Source organism: Phyllostomus discolor, chromosome 1, assembly GCF_004126475.2.
Source record: "Phyllostomus discolor isolate MPI-MPIP mPhyDis1 chromosome 1, mPhyDis1.pri.v3, whole genome shotgun sequence".
NCBI classification, from domain to species: domain Eukaryota; kingdom Metazoa; phylum Chordata; class Mammalia; order Chiroptera; family Phyllostomidae; genus Phyllostomus; species Phyllostomus discolor.
This window is the reverse complement of record NC_040903.2, coordinates 173277862-173298122: the sequence shown is the minus strand read 5'-3', so window position 1 is coordinate 173298122 and position 20261 is coordinate 173277862. Positions and strand designations below refer to the sequence as shown.

General features: G+C 34.1%; 1 protein-coding gene across 10 annotated transcripts in view; it reads left to right on the top strand.

The window, feature by feature from the left end:
* Nucleotides 1-20261, top strand: part of HERC1 (HECT and RLD domain containing E3 ubiquitin protein ligase family member 1) — a 177553-nt gene that overhangs the window by 83965 nt on the left and 73327 nt on the right. For 7 of the 10 annotated variants that reach the window (XR_004905037.1, XR_004905038.1, XR_004905040.1 and 4 more), the window contains 9 exons: nt 226-340; nt 432-552; nt 2626-2797; nt 5348-5687; nt 6161-6281; nt 10512-10563; nt 16873-17141; nt 19168-19383; nt 19990-20110. Coding sequence is in view for 2 of the 10 variants with exons in the window: in XM_036034504.1 (XP_035890397.1) it covers nt 226-340; nt 432-552; nt 2626-2797; nt 5348-5687; nt 6161-6281; nt 10512-10563; nt 16873-17141; nt 19168-19383; nt 19990-20110 (1527 nt within the window). In the remaining 8 variants the exon portion in view is untranslated. The remainder of the gene's footprint in view (nt 1-225; nt 341-431; nt 553-2625; nt 2798-5347; nt 5688-6160; nt 6282-10511; nt 10564-16872; nt 17142-19167; nt 19384-19989; nt 20111-20261) is intronic. The other 3 variants (XR_004905043.1, XR_004905041.1, XM_036034506.1) reach the window with 1 other exon arrangement.

The window sequence follows — 20261 nt, the reverse complement described above, 5'->3', positions numbered from 1 at the left end:
TCTGTGAGACCTGTGAGACCTGTGAGACCTATAAGCTCTGTGAGACCAAGGGACTCAATTTTGTTCACTAGCACACAGAACAGTATGTAGGATCTGGTAGTGTATTTGTTAAATAACTGTGAAGAAAAATAACATTCAGTTGTTGGATTACTTAAAGCTATTAAAATGACCTCTGAACTGTTTTCTGCATCCTTTTAAATGTCAATTTATCATTTTTATTTTCAGATTGGGACAGTGCAACTCTAAGCAATGAATCACTCTTGGACACTGTGTCTAGATTTGTTCTCGCAGCTCTTCTGAAACACACAAATTTACTTAGTCAAGCATGTGGAGAAAGCCGGCAAGTAACTTAAAACTATCCTCAGATATGTATTTGCTCTCATGATGCTAGAAATCATTAGGTAACTTTTCTATTTTGGTTCTTTATTTAGATATCAACCTGGTAAAAGCTTATCAGAAGTGTACCGTTGTGTGTACAAAGTTCGAAGTCGTTTACTTGCTTGCAAGAGCCTTGAACTTATTCAGACCAGGTCATCATCACGAGACAGATGGGTAAAGTTGGAAATCAGTTAATTTCTATGTTTTTCTGCAAGCTGTGAGAGTTTTATATTGGCTTATGTCAAGTAAGAAATGTACCTTGTTTATTGCAGATATACAATAAAATGTTAAACAGTTTTTCTAGTGAAAAAAATTGGACAAGTAAAAGTTTTGGGGTTTATTTAACCCTACATTTATCAAGTTATGATGTGGCTGCTAAGAAAGTTTATAAACTCTTAGACTGTATAAATGATAATAACAAAATGAATTGTCCAAATCTCATGAAATATGACTCCTTTATTTTATGCTGGTCAGACCACATTTGAATTATCCTATTTAATAATTTATGAGGGGTATCAACAGACTACCTTGGATTGGTGAAAGGTTCAAAAATCATCTTCTATAAGAATTAGAGAAATGGGGAGTAACAGGGTAGCTGCCTTAAAAATACTTAAAGAGCTTCCGTGTTTGAGAGGAAATAAATGTGTTCCTTGCTGACCAAAGGGTAACAATTGAATGGAGAATCATTGTTAGCTGAATATAAGGGGAAAAAGCCTTCTAGTATTAAGAGTTGTTCACCACTGGGAGTAAAGATTGAAAACTCTTATTAAGGATGTTCCAGAAGTATCATATTTCTCCATGTGTAATGCACACGTTTTTGCCCAAATTTTTGAGGGAAAAATAAGGATGTTCATTATACATGGGTAGTACCTGAAATAGCTTGTATTTGTTTTTGTGTTTTGTAATTATTTGTTACAGAAAATTTCTTATATGTTCAAAACTAAATGCTAAAATTCCTTTATAATACAAACAAGTATCTAAATATAAATAAATAATTTGAAATTAAGTAAATAAAAATTGAATTAATAAAATAAAAGATTTTTTTCTGAAAGTTTGGACCAAAAACATAGGTGCACATTATACATGGGAGTGCATTATACACAGCAGAATACGTTAATTCATACACCAAAAATGAGATGATTTTAAAGTACTTGGTAATCCTGATAACATGATCCTGTATTTAGAAGTATAAGCCTGTATAATACATCACCTTCAGAAATGCTTACTTTGAAACTTTATACAATAGGTGCTTTGTACTCTGTTATTCAGATTTTAGATTTTAAAAATCAAACTTTATCTCTACATTTCTATTATATTACTCTTTAGCATGCTCTTATTTAATATTTGTGGATCTGTTTGTTAGTGACCTTGAAATTCTGTGAAATATGTTAAGTTGGCATTTTGTTGAGGCTCATATTTGAAATTCCCATATATGGGGATAATACTTTATGTATTGTGTGAGACCGACTGTTCAGTATCTCCATCTCAGTGAATTTCTTGTTATTTACATGAATTACAAAATAACTTTTTTATGTATTTGAAGTTATCATTGAAATTTTTTACTTATGCTTTATACTGAGATTTGTGGGGGAAATGATATAGTACTGTTAGGGTATTTGTTCCTCTCTTAGCATCTGTTTTAAGGACTTTTTCCTCTAAATTACTGCTGGATAGTATAACCGCCATGGAAATAAAACTAACATTGTTCTTACTAAGTTTCTAATTTTTGTTTTTTTCAGGGGTAAACAAAGTAAAGAAAAAACTAAAAACAATACTGTTTGTATAATTGAAATTTGCTGAGAGTAGAAATTAAATATTCTCACCAAAAAAGTAAAAAAAAACAGTTTTACATTAGAATTATTAAACATTTATAGAGAGTAATAATATACAGAACTTAAGGGAGATGAATGGAATCAAAATTCATATTCTTTAAGTACCTTTTTATTCTTGGTGTCATAACTCATTTTAAGTTGCAGCTCTGTAGTTTACAGCTGAATAGGAATTTGAATACCAGTTTATAAGAAGACATTGTAATAAAAATACTGAGGAAGAAAGAATATATAGGTGTCTCTGTATTTTGTGTACATACAGTCTTAATTTTTTCAGTTTTTCCAGTATGTCTTTTTTTTGTAGTAATATTCACATGCTATTATTGATATTAGCAATATTTTTCATGATAAAAAGTCAAGGTCTTAATCAAGTTTTTGAAAATCACATTCAATGTGTGGCTCTCATCATTTCTTTCAGATCTCAGAAAACCAAGACTCTGCAGATGTTGATCCTCAGGAGCATTCATTTACCCGGACCATTGACGAAGAAGCTGAAATGGAGGAACAGGCTGAGCGAGAGAGGGAAGAGGGGCATCCAGAGCCAGAGGATGAGGAGGAGGAACGTGAACATGAAGTGATGACAGCTGGCAGTGAGTATATACCTTACTTTACAGATTCACACCGTGCCATTTTTTTTTTTTGGTAAGGGAACTGAGTGGAGAAGAAAGAGAAAGACAAAAGTTTCTCTACAGTTTTTCTAAAAGAATCTGATATTCTACTGGTGATCTGAATTTACATTAGTTAACATTTCAGCTCTGTGCTAGTTCCATTCTAAAGTTACTGAATTTCATGTTTGGGGCTAAAAAGCTCTGGAAGCAGGCTTTTAGAAACCATACTGGTTCCACTGAATCTCATGCATGAAATGATGCCCGTGAGTCATTGGATAAGGTTATTCAAAGTATGTCCTCTCAGGGGCCAAGTTATCCATTGTGTGGCCAACCTCTGTGTGCTGAGGAACAGAGCCCCCTTTCCGTGACTACTAGGAGAGCCCAATTATCTAAAATTATAAATTTCACCCACTGACTACACTACCGTTCTCAGAAGGGAGCAAGAATATACATGAGAATACTATTGGCCATGTAGATAACACTTTCCATACTTTTATATTCTGAGGCTACAGATAATTTTTAAAGGTAATTATTTTTATACTTAAAGAGAAATATTAAAGTTTTTTAACCATTTGCTATTATATTTTGAGTGATTTGGCTATTTCAGGTTAAAGTGTATGTTCATTTTGTGGTCCAACATTATGGCCAGCTATGTATTTAGTATTGGTATTGTCTGTATATATCAATCAGTTGGACACTTACTTTATTACCAGTTTCCGTTCTCGTTACTTCTAAAAATGATCTTGAAGTGGCTCAAAACAAGACCAAAAATTGTTGAAACAAGAGGAAAAGATAAGATCTAAATGGAGAAAAAGGGGGTTGGAGATGGGAAGGGACAATAGCTATTGAAATACTTAGGCTGAGGAAACTTTTTGCTGTTGAACTTAAAACTTAGCCTAGGAACTCCTGAAAGCAAAGGCCAAAGGGTAAAAAAACAGTAGCAAAGTATAACCCTCGGTTATAGTAACAGAAAGCATCATAGTCATCTGTAGTTACTGTTTTTGAACCCCTAATATATGCTGGGCCCTGGGTCAAATGCTTCACATAGATTAATTCATAATCCTTGAGAAAGTTTTGTAAGATGAGTTCTAGTATTACCCTATACTTAAGATGGTTAAACTGAAGTTTAAGTAACAAAATTGTGTGCTTAGTGCCACAATTAGTAGCAGCTGGGATGAGAACCAGGTCTGCCCCAAATCCCTGTGACCATTCTCTTAATTACTTTAACTTATTTCTAGCTCTGGACCCTGCATTTGTCACTGTGATTTTTATTGAAATAGGGACTTTCAACAGCATAATGAAAATATTGCCACAGTCTATAAAATACAGATCCATTTTTAAAGTTTAAATTTCCATGTTAACAGAAGAATCTAGTATTTTACCAACTTTTGGCCTTGGTTCCTCATTAAGAATACCCTCTTCAGTGCAAATTTGAGCCTAATATTTCCTTCCTATTGTAAAGTATCTACCACTGCATCAGAACCTTGGTATACCCACTGACTTTTTACACTAATAAATTGGGAAGAGCTGGCCTCAGATAGGATATTCTTGGTGATGCCATTTGACTCTGGAGGTGATTTGGCTACACACAAACACACACATTTAAGAGAATATATATATATATATATATATATATAGAATCGTCACCCGAGGATGATATGTTTATTAATTTTCAGAGAGGAGGAAGGGGGTAGAAAGGAGGGCAGGTGGGGCGGGGGAGAGAGAGAGAAACACTTATGGGTTGCCTCGTGTACATGCCCCTACTAGGAATTGAACTCCCAACCTAGGTTTGTGCCCTGACTGCAGATCAAAACCACAGACTTTCGGTGCATGGGATGATGCTTCAACCAGCTGAGCTACCTGGCCAGGGCTTTGGCCGTATGGTTTAACCAGATTCTGTTTCAGCAGAGACTTTTAGTGGTTGTACTAATGTGTTCAAGATACAACTAGTGTAGGTGATAAGGTATTATATGGAATTTGGAAGGGGAAGGAGACCTTTTCATTATAAGTAGTGCAACTTACATTTTGTCTTTCTTTTGTAACCTGACATTTTTCATACCAACATTATGAACATAAATAGTTATTTTTATCTAACTAAGTGCTTCTCAAACTCTTATGGGCTTCAGAATCATCTGGAAGGCATAGTAAAACACAGATTGCTGGTCCCATTCCCAGAGCTTCTGATTTAGAAGGTCTGGGTTGGACCTGAGAATTTGCATTTCTAACAAGAACCCAAATGATGTTGATGCTGCTGGTCTGAGACCACACTTTGAAAACCACTAATCTAACTTATAAATAAGAGTAGAAATAGGATCATCCAATCTAAATTCTATAAAGGCATGAGTATTTCCAATTGTAATTTTCATGAAAAGTTTAATATTTTATGTATATTTTTAATGTAATTTTAACTTAGTACTATACTGCATATAATGTCTAAAAAGTAATTTTTCCGTCTTTCAGTAAGTTTTTGGTCCAAATGTTTTGACTATTTTTATTGTTATTTTCTTTGCTCTTCTCTCCCCATGTGTTAAGACCTTGTTTTTGTGTTGCATGTTACAGAAATCTTTCAGTGTTTCCTCTCAGCTCGTGAAGTAGCTCGTAGCCGAGATCGAGATAGAATGAACAGTGGGGCAGGGTCTGGGGCTCGAGCTGATGATCCACCTCCTCAGTCTCAGCAAGAGCGAAGGGTCAGCACAGACCTTCCTGAGGGTCAGGATGTGTACACAGCTGCCTGCAACTCCGTGATCCATCGGTGTGCCCTCTTAATATTAGGAGTAAGTCCTGTGATTGATGAGCTTCAGAAGCGGAGGGAAGAAGGACAGTTGCAGCAACCTTCAACAAGTGCCTCTGAAGGGGGTGGACTTATGACCAGGTGGGACTGACTAGAAACTTAACACATTACTCTTCTCCTTTTGTTACATTATGCATTGAAACGGTTTATTCTCATAGTTGAAGTATTCTTCTGAAATTAACACAGAGGTGAAGGAGGAAATGCAAATTGACTAGGATGAATTAAAAGTAACAAAGAGTAATACTCTTTGAATACGCTTCAGCCTGAAATATAAATTTCTGATTAAATAAGGAGACACAATTTTTTATACATATAAACAACTGTAGTTGAGACACATAGAAAATTATTTGCATGTCTCTGTAATTTAGCGGCACACCAGTTATTTTGATGTAATTGAATGGGGCTTTGCGCTCTGACAAGAGTCAGGATTTTGCATTGACAGGCATAATTACTACTCATTGTGTGTGTGTTATCTCTATGCTGCTAGTTCCGTTAAATTTTATGTTCACAAACAGTCCCAAACTGAAAAACTTTTCTTTGTGCATGTGAGACAGGAGTGAAAGTCTTACTGCAGAGAGCCGGCTAGTCCATGCAAGCCCAAATTATAGACTGATCAAATCGAGGAGTGAATCTGATTTGTCTCAACCTGAATCAGATGAAGAGGGTTACACACTGGTAGGTATTCCTAGATTCAGTCAAGAAGAATTTTTGTTTTCAAGGTATAGATACATAAGGCTTTAATTAGGGTAAGTAATACATGTTTGTTTTAGAATATAAAAACTTTTTAAAAAGAACGCTTAAGAGAAATGAGACAATTATATTGCAAAGATATTTTCTACTTATCTGCTTGTGACTCCCAGATTTCTGTCTTTAGCTCTAACTTCTTTCTAAACTGCAAATTGGTATATCTGAATCCTTGATAGATATTCCACCTGAATGTGTCAGGTTACCCTAGTCTTAACCTATCCAAAAATAAACTCATCTTTCTCCCAATCCTCTTCTCTCATGTTGCCTATCTTAGTAGGTAGTACTATTAACTACCTAGGCTGGAAACCTGGGTTCATACAGAGGCTACATAAACAAAAGATGTTTTAAGGATACTTTTAAGCATAAAAGATTCTTCCTCTAGAGAAAGTCAAACAGTGTCTTCAAAGGAGTTTCATTGTCTTGATGTTTTTGTTTGTTCTTCCTCCTTTTATTCTTTATTAGTATTTTTGTGCTCTCCGTTCATGTTCTTGGTATTACAGTCTACTGAGATTCCTCTCCTTCCATTTTCTCCCAGTCTGATCAGTCTCATTATCTAGTCTTCCAACCCTGTGATAATTTTTAACACAGATCATGTCCCTCTCTACTCAGAACCTCCAGTGGCTTTCCTTTTTCTCAGAGTAGAACCCTAAGCCCTCACAGTGGCCTGCAAGACCATACATCTTGGTTACACCACCTCTCCAAGTCTCCTCTTCCCACTGCAGTCCTTGGTGACTCTCCTGCCACACTGACCTCTTGGCTTTTCTGTAAACATACCACACAACTTTCCCTTAGGGCCTTTACTTGGCTGTTTCTTGTGATTGGAATACTGTTGTCTGCATGACTAACTTCCTCCCTTCAAGTATTCATTCTGATTTTACTTTTTCAGTCAGGCCTACCCTGACCACTCTGTTTAAAATTGCAGTTTCCCCTCCCTTCCACATACTCATTCACTCCTTGTATGCCTTGCCTTGCTCTGCTTTTTTAACCCCCATAGCACCTAACATGATTTACTTATTATATTTATATCAGTTTTTGTTAGTCTACAGTAGAATATAAGCTCTTTGACAACAGGAATTTTTACTATTCACTGTTTTTGCTGTTCACTGTTGTAGCCCAAGCACCTATATATAGTGCTTGGTACACAGTAGGTAGACACTACATATTTTTTGAATGAATGAATGATGGTCTAATCTATTTTGGCAAACTTTTTGTGCCCATTCCTTCTTTTTTACTTTTTAATTCGGGTTCTTGTTACCTTTGCCTGAACTGGTAGTTTTCAAACTGATCTCCCTGCTTTTTCCAGTCTCTCTGCTTAGAGACTACTCCTAAAGTTAGATCTCATAAAGATACAGACAACAAGAACAGCAGAACACCTGCTTATCACGCTACCTTCCTGTTTAAAACCTCAGTGATTGTCCTGCCTACCCAGAAATCAAAGGTTCTGGAAGATGTTGCCTGCCTGCATTTGGAGCCAGTTTTCTCCTGCAGTAATCTACATTTTCGCCATAGTAGTCAGACCCCAAACATACCTCTTAAGCCTTGGCTCAAGCTTTGTTTGCTTTAAATGTCTTTTTCCTGGATTTTGTTGATTAAGCTATCTCTCTCTTTTAACGACTAAAATGTCCACTGTTCCCAAAAGCTTTCCCAAGATTACTGTACTCACACTGACTTTCACTGTCCTTTCCATAGCAGTTTGTTAGTAGCACTAATTTGTTACATGTCAGACTTATTTCTGTGTTATTGGTATTTCTTTCCACTAGACCTCTTAGAAGGCCTTGGTTTTTTTTAATAATGTCCTTGATATTTTCTACAACATGTAAAACATAATTAATAATTCATTTCAACTAAAGTAAGAAGATGAAGATAGATGTAGTTAAAGTGGCATACTTTTTAGAAACAATGAAACTGACTTAGTCACAATAGGCTTAAGACTCACTGTTTATTTTGACACAGGGTAAGACACTTAAACCTTTCTGAGTCCCAGCTTCTGTATCTTTATCTGTTGATTTATTTTTAGAGAGAGAGACCTTAGTTTGTTGTCCCAGTTATTTATGCATTGGTTGACTCTTGTATATGTCCTGATCAGGGATGGAATCTGCAACCTTGGCATAGCGGGATGATGCTCTAACCAACTGAGCTACCCGGCCAAGGCCCTAGCTTCCTCATCTTTGAAGTGGGCACTACTATTACCTTTTATACTTGCCTTAACTGGGCTGTGAAAAACAAGCTTGGTAATATAATTTCAAACATTTTGAAAGTCATGTTTTCAAAACATCATGGGAAGATAGACCAGTAGAGGTGGGTTGAGTCCAGATTTAATTGCCAAGGTTCATTTAGTTTCTACAGAATTTTTAAAAGATTAATAAACACATTTTTTAAAACCATTGACTCTTGATTATCTTTCCTTTTGGAATACTTAGAAGGATAGTGCCATAAAAGGTAGAAAAGTCAAGAACTAGAGAGAGCATATTCTGTTATGCATGCAGGGAACCCTGCATTGGGTACTTGGCTTCAGAGGGCTTGCCTGCTACAGATGAAGAGGAGCAAGCAGCGGGGACAGTTTGGGCTTTTCAGCTGAAATATATCACCCTTCTGTCTGAGGTTGTTTAGTACTGTTACTATCCTCAACATCTAGTAGTCCTTCATTTATCCTGCACTGTTAGTGAATGGAGTGATTTTTAAAAAGTAACCGATGCTAACCAGTTTAATACTAAATTTTTATTCTTTCATAAAGAGTATTAAGTGATACATTATCTACTTCTCTGTCATAGTAAACAGAGAAGAAACCTACTCAGTTAAATCTAAGTTTAACTCCTAGCCCCTTCACTTCACAAAGAAATTGATTTGGTGTACAAAAATAAATACTTTAGAAAAGGATAAGTTAAGTGAGTGAATTGGGGCTGAAAAAAACCAAGGAAGAAAATAAAGCCACAGAAAAGATTTGCATACCTCAGCACATATCCTGTGATGTTTTATGCTAGAGGTGGGCCACCAAACAGGAAAAGCATAGTGAGTTAGTTACATGATTCACAGTATCTAAAAGATTAGGAAAGAAACCAATTTTCAAGGGTAACAGGTATTTCAGGTTCTGAAGTCTGAGATAAATTTCCTACATGAGCTCTCATGGCAAAGGTACTGTGTGATAAAAATGTTTTGCATGATGCAGTGATGTCTTCAGCAGCTCTTGTGGTAGCCATTTTGTATTTTGTCCAGCACCAAATGGCCTAAAAACATATTCTTTCTCAGGGAGTGGGTGGGGTGTGACAAAATGTATTTATCTACAGTGTGGGTACATGTGTCTCTATATATGACCAGGTAAAGATTTTCTGTGACATTTTCTAAATGGATCTATTTTGTCACTTTTGCAGCCTTTCTTCTTTGCCACCAATTTTTTTATTGTACAATAAAAAAGTTCAATTGAAATTGTTGAGACCATAATCTCAAGTAGGTGCATAAATTTAAGCCATTTGTGGTCTGTATATGGTTGGTTGTACGTATGAGTAGACAGTTACTGCACTGCCCCTCATAACCACACACCCACACAGAAATACACTTCTGTTCTTCCTGATAGCCTTCACTGTTGGATTAACCTGTCTGCCATTGCAATTAGAGATTTATTTAATAGGTTCTTAAAAACATTTTTAAAACTTTAAAATACTACGACAAGGCTTAGGACCATACTATTTTTCTGTTAGTGTGGATTCATCAAATTCTCTTCCTCTAAACATCTAGCCAAGGCTAGGGGGAGTTTTGAAAGGAAGGGAAAGCAAGGATAGAGCAAGTAGGAATTTTGGAAAACCAGACTTTTCAGCAGAGACTTCAGGCATCTAAAGGGTATTAATAATATGTGTTCAGAAGGTAAAAGACAGAGATTCCAAAGAAGGAAAGGTGACAACAAAGAAAAATGTCTGCTACTTTATAGTATTAATTAAATGAACTTTGACTTTGTGTTTCGACATCTGAGAGTTATGTGCCTGTGTTTTTTCTTATAGCTGTTTTCAGTGGGTTCTTAGAGACTTTTTGTTGTTAGTCTGACTTGACTGGTGAATACATAGTGCATTGCTATAATTATAGAGTTTTTTTATTAATACTCTAGTAGATTTAACTTTAAAATACTTTTTACAACTAAATTTTATTATTTATTTTTAATACCAATAGAGTGGAAGACGAAATGTTGATTTGGATTTGGCATCATCTCATAGAAAGAGAGGTAAGTATTAATAAATATTAAATATCTGGTTAAAATAAGTAGCTGTTTTTATTTCTGATGTGTTTAGATTTGTCACTGAAAAGTAATTGCAAAAACCTTTAGAAACATTTTATCAGTATTGTTAAATGGGAGATCATTGTTGTTAAAATAAACACCCTTTTAAAATCTAGGGATGCCTAAGAGTTAATAATCAGGTCTGCTTCTTATTTGCCATGTATTGTAACTTATTAAAATGCCTATGTGACTCTAGAAGCAGTGCTTTATACTTGGAGGGGGGTATGTACATAATTTGCCATGTTTTACCTCACTGATATAGTAGCTACAGTTCACATGGTATGGCAGCAAGAACTCTTTACCCCATTTCCTTCCATATACACATACACACTTCCAAATTGAAAGCTTCTTGTTTTCCTCTTTGCCTCATGAGATAAAGCATGTGAAATGAATTTATGGTTTCTAAAAAAAATTTCCCATGAGGAATAGTTTTAGAGTGTCATCAAGAGTTAGCCTCATGTATTAGAAGCTCTATCTTAGTGAATAATAGTTAACTCTGGGGTATATGTGCAAATGGGTGGAAAGAACAGTGGTTTTAAATAATATAAATCCAAGGATAAGTAAAAGTTCTTCAAGTATTATTCTCTACTTACTGAAACTTTTATTAAACCCATTTGTACTGTGGTTTTAAAAACATTAAATGTTTAAAATTTAATGTTTTAAGACATTTTTCTTCATGGCATTAAGTCTTTTATATTTCAAAATGAAACCCATCTCTTGATAGCTTCCTTGGCAGGATGTAAGGCCCCCTTCATATGAAAAAAACAGAATGAGGGGAAGAAACACACACAGAGTTTTTCATTTTTGTGTTTATAACTTAGAAGAAATGTTGGTACTTCTATAGAATAAAATATGGCAATATTTTATCCTTTAAATTATAATCAGAATACATGAATGATTTTCTAAAATATTAGGAATAAGAACTAGAGCTGTATTATAGTCTTTTGAGACTACAGCATGTTAGTGTTGTTGGGTTTCTAAAAAAATTTTAAGGTATTTGTGATAAAGAAATTAAATGATATACTAATGTACAATATGTATTTTATTTTCTAATTCTTTGAAAATTGGCAGTACATGTGCCATAGTTAGCTTGACTATCCTTTTCCTTAACCACTGACTTAGGAATTAAGATTCTGGAATAGATTTACCTTCCCGATTTTGATTAACTCAGGTGAATATTGTTGCTGAAATTTCTAAGTTATATTAATGAATGCATACTATTTGGTGCTCAAAAGATGACTCCAAACTTAGTAGCGTAAGGGATCCAACTTACAGTTTAAGAGCTTCCTATTATATTTATAGGTGATAGTCCATTGGCTAAAATCATTCTTTTCTCTTAAATCTTTATCATGCTTATAAAACAGAAATTTGAGATTCAGTTTGTATTAACCATATCAGCATGCAGCAAAGTCATTCTTTGGAATAAAGTAGAAAGTATTAAGAATAACCTAGAGCCCAAGACAAGTTATAAAATTTTATACTTCAACAACACTAAAGGGCTTAATTCAAGCAAAATATTATTCAAACAAGTGTTTCTGATGTACCAAATGCAAGATAGTTTATTTTCATGCCTCCCTGCTCTTAAAAGTGTATGTTTTGTGTGAATTGGCAGCTATCTCAGTGCTAAACATATTCTGGGTGTATCTGATGTCAGTTTTCTATTAAGGCTAATAATATATATTTGCATTTGTAAAGCAATAAATCTTGCCTTGAAATCAGGAAAAGAAAAAAGAATAACCTAGAATTATTAATCCAGTCTTGTTACCTAGTATTATTAAAAATAACCTAGAATTTGAATATAAATTACTTAGGAGGAATTAACATTTTAAAGTTACTACCCCCAAGTTGCTACTTGTTCAAAATTTTATACAATTACCCTGTAAGTAGATGTGGATTTCCTGTAGTTTTAGATCTTAAGTCAATACAAATTAATTAAGCCATCAATCCAAATTTTGTTTATAGATAAACTACCTTTTCCAAAAAGCTCCAGGTGGTACCAAAACCTATTAACTTGTTGGAATTTAATTTTATTTTGTTGAAAACAGGAAAGCACATACAGGACCTTGTGTGAAAAGTTGTTTTTTGTTTTTAATTACCCATTAAGGAAGTTATAATAGGGAGGCAAACTAGTTTAGTAACTTTTCATGATATCACTTAATGTGGTACCAATTTATTATAGTAATCGTTACATTTTGATACTTCCTGGGGGAAATTTTGCTTCTGGTTTTGTTCTTAGGAATAAGTGACAAGAAAGTAGATAAGAAAGTTTTAAATTTCATGAATCCTAGAGTTTTGGATTAAACAATGAAAATGTACTTTGAATTTGAAATGAAATTGCTGCTTCTCCCCTCACTCCAGTTAATGTTTCATAGTTGGTCCAACCTCTTGGTCTAAGGAAGCAAATATAGTAGAAGCAAAGTGAGCTCTTGAGCAGCATCAAAGCTAAATTCTGAAACTGAAAATGTGATAGATTACTTTAAAAAGAGTCGGGTGAAACATATTTCTGCCTAGCACCTCAATGGTAATAAGAAATTTATGCTCATTAAACACATATAAAGTGCTTACCAAATGCCAGGCATTGTTCTCATCACTTCAAACATATTTAATTCTCGTAACAACTTGTCAAAATTTTTGACAAAACCTGTTAATTATGTTGGTGTTTTGGTACTTTAACAAATACTTAAAAGATTCTCTGTGATTGTGCAGAACCGGGTTTTCTCCTTTACTGAGACAATACTCTCTTTGGAGATACTTCACCTTAGTTTTCATATTAAGCTGAAGCTGATACCATAGAAACTGGTGGAGGGAAAATGGTGGGGATGCCAAAGCAACAATTTAATTAGCAACATCAGGAATCTTATTAGCTAAAATACTGTATGGTTTGATTTTTTTCCCCACCTTAGTTCTTTAAATACAATTTTAGGGTTTTATTGCTAAACTAATACTGAAAACATTTATCAACATATGTGTTTTGTGGTGCAACATGTATGGGTGAAGTGCTATTTATATCTGCATTTCAAGTTAGATTATATAAAGAGGAGCAAATGTAAATGTTGTCTTCTGTATCAAATTTCTCCTTTTGTCTTCTGATTCTTGTGTGGTAGTGTATTTACTCCTTTTTGGCCAGTTGAGCCCCAGAAAAAAGAAGAGCTTCAAGCAAGTACATGATGGCATGTTTAATTTTTTTTTCCTTTTAGCTTGCCTACATATTTTATGGTTTATAAAGTATGTATTGCAGCTCTGCCATGTTCATTTTGAAAATTCCATTTAAGAACCAGAGTTGTAAGGACAAGTAAACAATCTCAAAAATTTCTTGTTGGACTTTATATTTTCTTTTTATAATAGGTGACTCTGAATTAATATTATGTAAGAATTGGGCTTAGTCACAATTACTCTATACAAGCTTTCGATGTGCTTTTCAGACACAGTATTTTCTGTATTCAAATAAAACAATATAGAACAAACCAAATTTAACCATGTTGTTGTATGTTTTTAAAGAGTTAGAGTTCTTTCATCTCATTTTCATACTGTAAGTTTTTGTGTTTCAGAGTATTTTTGATGTCAGCCTAGTGCTTTATTCTAATGCGTTCAAATAAGTATCTTTTCTGTTCTTACATTTTATTCATGAAAAGTTTTGTTTGGATCACATACCTAATAAGTTCTGTCCTTTAAATTAGGAGTCAGCAAACTGTGGATAATGGGCCAAATTTGTCCTGCCATCTTTTTTTTTTTTTTTTAATAAATGACATATTGTTGGAACATAGCTACCCTCATTTGTCTATGTATTGTCTATGTACTGTGGCTGCTTCCACACTGCAACAGCAGTTAATTCTTGCAGCATAAACTTTCATGACCCACAGAATCTAAAATATTTCTGGCGCTTTATAGAAAAAGTTTGCTGAACTCAGCTTTAAATTGCAGAGAGGACTTAATTTGGGCATTGGTCAACCATTCCATAGTATATTTTGGAGTATATTAAAGCAATTCACTATTTGTAGATTCCTCACAGTTGAGCCTTTGGTGTAGGCAGGCAATTGAAATGTCCATGGATCAGTGACTTGTGGGTTGATTGATAACAGAAAATACAGGACAACCTCCCATAAACTTAAAGAATAGTGTTAATAAATTAGCAGATCAGTTTCTTTGAACATTTCTTTTCTAAATTTCAAGAAAATTGGATAAGGTAATCTTTAAGATCTCTTTATGGTTCTAACAATAATTCATTACATATATATATTTTTTCATTTTGGAAGGTAGTTTGTAAGTGATGGAGACAAAACTTTTTATTCTGAAATTTTATTATTGAACAAAAAAGCACAGTGAAAAGTGCCACCCTCCCCCCTCCACATTTGTAAGTTAAGAATAAATCTAAATTCTGAATATGGGATGCTTACGAAAATGGAAAATGATTTTTTTTACATTAACCCTTTATTCTTTAAATATTTCTAATTTAATACATTATGCAGCTGCGACATTCTTTGGATTTTATACTTTTCTATTTTACATAAAAATATTTAACTATGTTCTTAGGGGAAATTTTCAGATTGATTATTTTTCATGTTCAGTAAAACTGAATATTTAGCATTTTAAACATAGTTTTTTATTATATTTTTTCCCATTACCATTTATCACCCAGCATTTTTTAATCTTAATAATTCTGGCTAAAACATGGTAGGCAGATAAACCATATATTCTTTGCCATTCTAAATTATTTAGTAAAATGCATATAATTATTTTATAGTTACTTTATAATATATTAGCTGTCGTTCTGTGTTTGATTTATACAGTATTAGCACCAATGTAATAATTCAAAAATAAAGTATGCAGTTAATATTGTATTAGTTTGTTATCTTTGTGGGCAGTAGTGTTTAAGTAGTTCTCTTCCTAAATCTTTTCCATTTAGTTATGTAACAAATATAACTTTTGTAATACATAATATATTGGATACTTTAAGATACATTTCCAATAGAGAAATTTGGTTTATTCACACGTTAGGATATTATACAGCACTCAAACAAGCGAACCATGGCCCCATGCAATAATGTGAATGAATAGTAGCGATACAATAAAGTCAAAACAACTAAAACTCAACTTTATTGTCTTGGAAATATATAAAAGATGAAATACTATTTGACAACAATAAAACCAAAGGAATGATAAATCTAGGCATAGGGATAGTGAAGCCTTAGGTAGGAGGAAATAGGGGGAGATGGGTTGGAGGAGGAACAGATAGATACAAGTTACTGTTGGTTTTCTAGTTCTTGTGTTCACATTTATTATAAATAAATATAAATACAAAAGCAGGCCATGTATGGGCCAATGATGAGAGTGTATTATGAGCCAAGGATTATGATTAATCTAATTTGTATACCTGAGATCAGTTAAATTAAAAAAGACACAAAGCTTGTAAGAATTGGACATATATATTTATTTGAAGCTAATATTGCCATATGACTTGGACATTAGTTATGTTCGAACATATTAACATTTTTGCTATCTAAATATTTTAGCCTAGAAAAGGCCCACTGGCAAAACTAATGGTATTATATTTAGCAGCTATTGTGAACAACTTGGTAATTTTATATAGCTATCATTTTACAGTAAATCTTAACATATTGTCTGTGAAACTCTGCTTCCTCTATATAGGAGTTTCACAACATGCAATAAATATGCATATGATACAGTGAAATTGTTCCTTATATTAATGAAACCCAAAGGGTGATGTTTGTGTCTCCTTTTTGTGTAAGTTTACTTGCCCTTCTATATTCATTTTTGGTAGTGTTTTATTGCAGATATGTAGGCACTTGCATAGTCTTAACTTACTTGCAATGATATGTTCAATCAGATGAAGTCCTATTACTAGTAGGTCTTACCAGTAGTGTCCTGAGTGCCTAGTTTCTTTTTGTTCATAAATGATGGTCTGGTTTAATACTGCAGAGCATTTTAAGCTAAGCATTTTGAGAGCAGCTTCTGCCTTTCTTTTTCTTGTGGCAGTGTGTTGCTAAAGCGCTTACAAAGACACTGGTACATCAAACAGGGCTTTTCCTTTATTTTGTTACATTGCTATATTTTTTGTTTGTTTGTTGTTTTTTACCAAAGCATTTTGTTCAGATTCACTTAATGCATGCATATATTCAAGTTTAAGTCTCCATTTCTCACCAGTTGGTATGGTAGCAGCACTCAGCCCTCATTTAGTTTCAGATTGTATGCTCTACTTGTTTGCCATTGATGCATGTTTGTTCTGTTTGTATGTAGGTCCTATGCACAGTCAATTGGAATCCCTGAACGACTCTTGGGCTCGCCTGAAACATAGCAGAGACTGGTTGTGCAACTCCTCTTACTCGTTTGAGTCTGATTTTGATCTTACCAAGTCTTTGGGAGTTCACACTTTGATTGAAAATGTTGTAAGCTTTGTGAGTGGAGATGTGGGGAATGCCCCAGGTTTTAAAGAGCCAGAGGAAAGTATGTCTACAAGTCCCCAGGCCTCCATCATTGCCATGGAACAGCAGCAGTTAAGAGCGGAAGTAAGTATTTGATATTTACTCCTGTAGGGCTTATAGAAACAAACTAAACCATTGAATGTACAATTGTAGGAGAAACTTTTCCTTTTTTTCTACTTCTTGCCTCCTCCTTTCCTCCACTTGAGGTTTTTAATGTCATTATCTTAACTATAACAGCATGATATTTTGTTTGAAGTGGACAAAAGTGCATTTTTAATTGCCATCTACTAGAACAAAGTACTGTAAGCATAAGTCTTTACTTCTCTCCTAGAAACTAGAATGAGACTGGCTGGTGACCGTATGGATCTCTTCTTCATTTTTAACTGATTTGTCTTCATTTAAAAAGGGTTAAATTAGAACACCATAGTAATAATTATGAATGCTAAAATTAGGGAGCAGAAATTTAAAGAGACATAGGATGTCTGTATAACCTCAGAGTATCTCCTTTAAAATATTTATTAATTATTGTGGTTTTAACATGTCTACAAATTGATACTCATCTCTGTGGGAGCTGGAACTTCTCCTCTTGAGAGAAAGCTGGACTTAGTGATCAGAGCTAACGGACAGTAAGAAAAGGGGAAAAAAAATAGTAATTTTACTTTGCAGAAACCTGGCAGACATCACTTTAACCAAGTGACCAAGAGTAACTTTACCAGTAATAAGATGGTGATATCATACACCCCGATAATGTTATGAGAAGAAAATTTTAAAGTCTTCTTCCTCCAAATCCATAACTTTAGTTCAATCATGAGAAAATATCAGGCATACTCAAATTGAGGGACATTCTAGAAAATACATGAATGGCTCTTCCAAAGTGTAATGATCACTAAAAGCAAGGAAAGACAGAAACTGTCACAGACTACAGAAAATTAAGGAGACATGACAATTAAATGCAATGTGATATCTTGGATTAGATCCCAGAACAGAAAAGGGATATTGTGAGGGAATTGGTGAAGTCCAAATAAAGTCTGTGGTTTAGTCAATACTGTTGTACCAAAGTAATTTCTTAGTTCTGAAAAATGTACCATAGTTAATTATGTAAGATGTTAACATTAGGGGACGCTAGGGTAAAGATATACAAGAGCGCTCCATACCATCTTGAAATTTTTCCATAAATGTAAAATTATTTTAAAATTAAAATTTTTTAAAAAGAGTAGTGTAAGCTCATTGACTGTAGTGATAGATATTGTTCTCCTAAGGAAAATAGAGCTAGAAGTTCAAGAGAATCACAGAGAAACTTTTCAGAAATACTACTTCTCATTCATACATGGGATATAAAACTGAAAGCAACAAATGGATGAACAAGAAAAACAAAAAAAAAAACGCTCAATAGACACAGACAACAGTTTGGTGGTTGAGGGGGGTTGGGGAGGTGGGAGGATCGTAAAGGGTGAGGGGGGTCAAATTATAGTGACAGAAGAAGATCTGACTTTGGGTGAGTGGACACACAATGCAATATACAGGTAATGTGTCATAGAATTGTGCACTTGAAACCCATATAATCTTATTAACCAGTATCATCCCAATAAATTTAATTTTAAAAAAGAAATTCTTCTGTTTCTTTAACTTAAAAGTACTCATTCTGTATAATTTTTTATAAATAAAGGAAACAATAACTATATTACCTTACAGTTTTGAAACATTCACATAAATCTCATGAGCATCACAATAGCTTTATGAGTAGATTACATCAAGTACTATTAGCCTCATTTTACATATGAAGAAACAGAGACTCAGGAAGTAGTTAAATGAGTTTCTTAAGGCCACACAGTAGGTGGCAGAGTCTGGCCTTGAAACCAGGTCTCCTACATCCAAATCTACTACTTTTTGCCTTGTACTGTATAGCCTTTTTTGTAATATAGTATGCTTTCTAGAGATATTTTATAGGGTTTCTAGAGATACTTTGATTTAAAAAAATGTTTATCTTAATAAAATAGATTCCTAAGAAAGGTTAGAATTTTCTGTGATTTATAATATTTTATCTGTGACATACAGAGTTCCTCTGTGCCTCAGTTCAGTGAAGAACTCTGTTTATTTTACTTTTTTCAAGCTCCGTTTAGAGGCACTTCACCAGATCCTCGTTCTGTTGTCTGGAATGGAGGAAAAAGGTAGCGTCTCTCTGCCAGGAAGCAGGTCGAGCTCAGGCTTCCAGTCATCCACACTGCTCACATCTGTGAGGCTGCAGTTTCTAGCTGGGTGCTTTGGTTTAGGCACGGTTGGATACGCAGGAGCCAAAGGGGAGAGTGGCAGATTGCATCACTATCAGGTGGGTGATGATGACACCTTATAGTGTATTCAGATTTTAACCATCTTTTTATGAAACCAGTTTAAAAGTGGTAACCTTTTTGGTATTTAAAATTGAAGTTTTAAAAATACAAAGACTTTTAGATAACTCTTAATGATATCCCATTGGTTTAATTTCCTAAGTAATAGTATTACAGTTACAGTTAGTTGAGCCATCGTATTATTGTCTTTGTTAATATGATGTACTGTTGTACTTTTAGATTCTCTGCTGCTTAGTTTTATTAATCCTTAGTCAGATTGGATAGAGCTAGGTCTGAGTTGGGATAAGGTGTTTGGGAGGATAGTTTCAAGAATTTAGATTTTAGACTTACTCTTTCTATCTAGATTCTCTGATTGCTTGAAAAAATATTTTTTAAGTGTCGTCTTTCATATGTATAGAGGAAAATTTGCTTTGTGGGAAAGGAGAAAGATTATATAGAATCAGGATAAATTTATTTTAAAACTTTTATGTACTGAAATATACTAAATAATTAAAAACCACCAGAGGGCTAGGAAAAAATACTATTACTTTTATTTGGGTAGGTGTTATTGTTGCTAATAGAAAAAGTAAATTTTATGTGTAATTCAGGATGGGATCAGAGCAGCAAAGAGAAATATACAGATCGAAATCCAGGTGGCTGTGCATAAGATTTATCAACAATTGTCTGCTACCCTGGAGAGAGCCCTGCAGGCAAATAAGCATCACATTGGTGAGTAACTGCCCCTGCAGATATCCAAGAAACAAGTTATTTTGGCCTGAGGTTATGCTAGATAGTTAATGTTCTATACCTTGTGTTTGACACTAGTAGATAACTTACAGTTAAAAATAAATATCTGGAAATGTAGTAGTGTTCCATATTA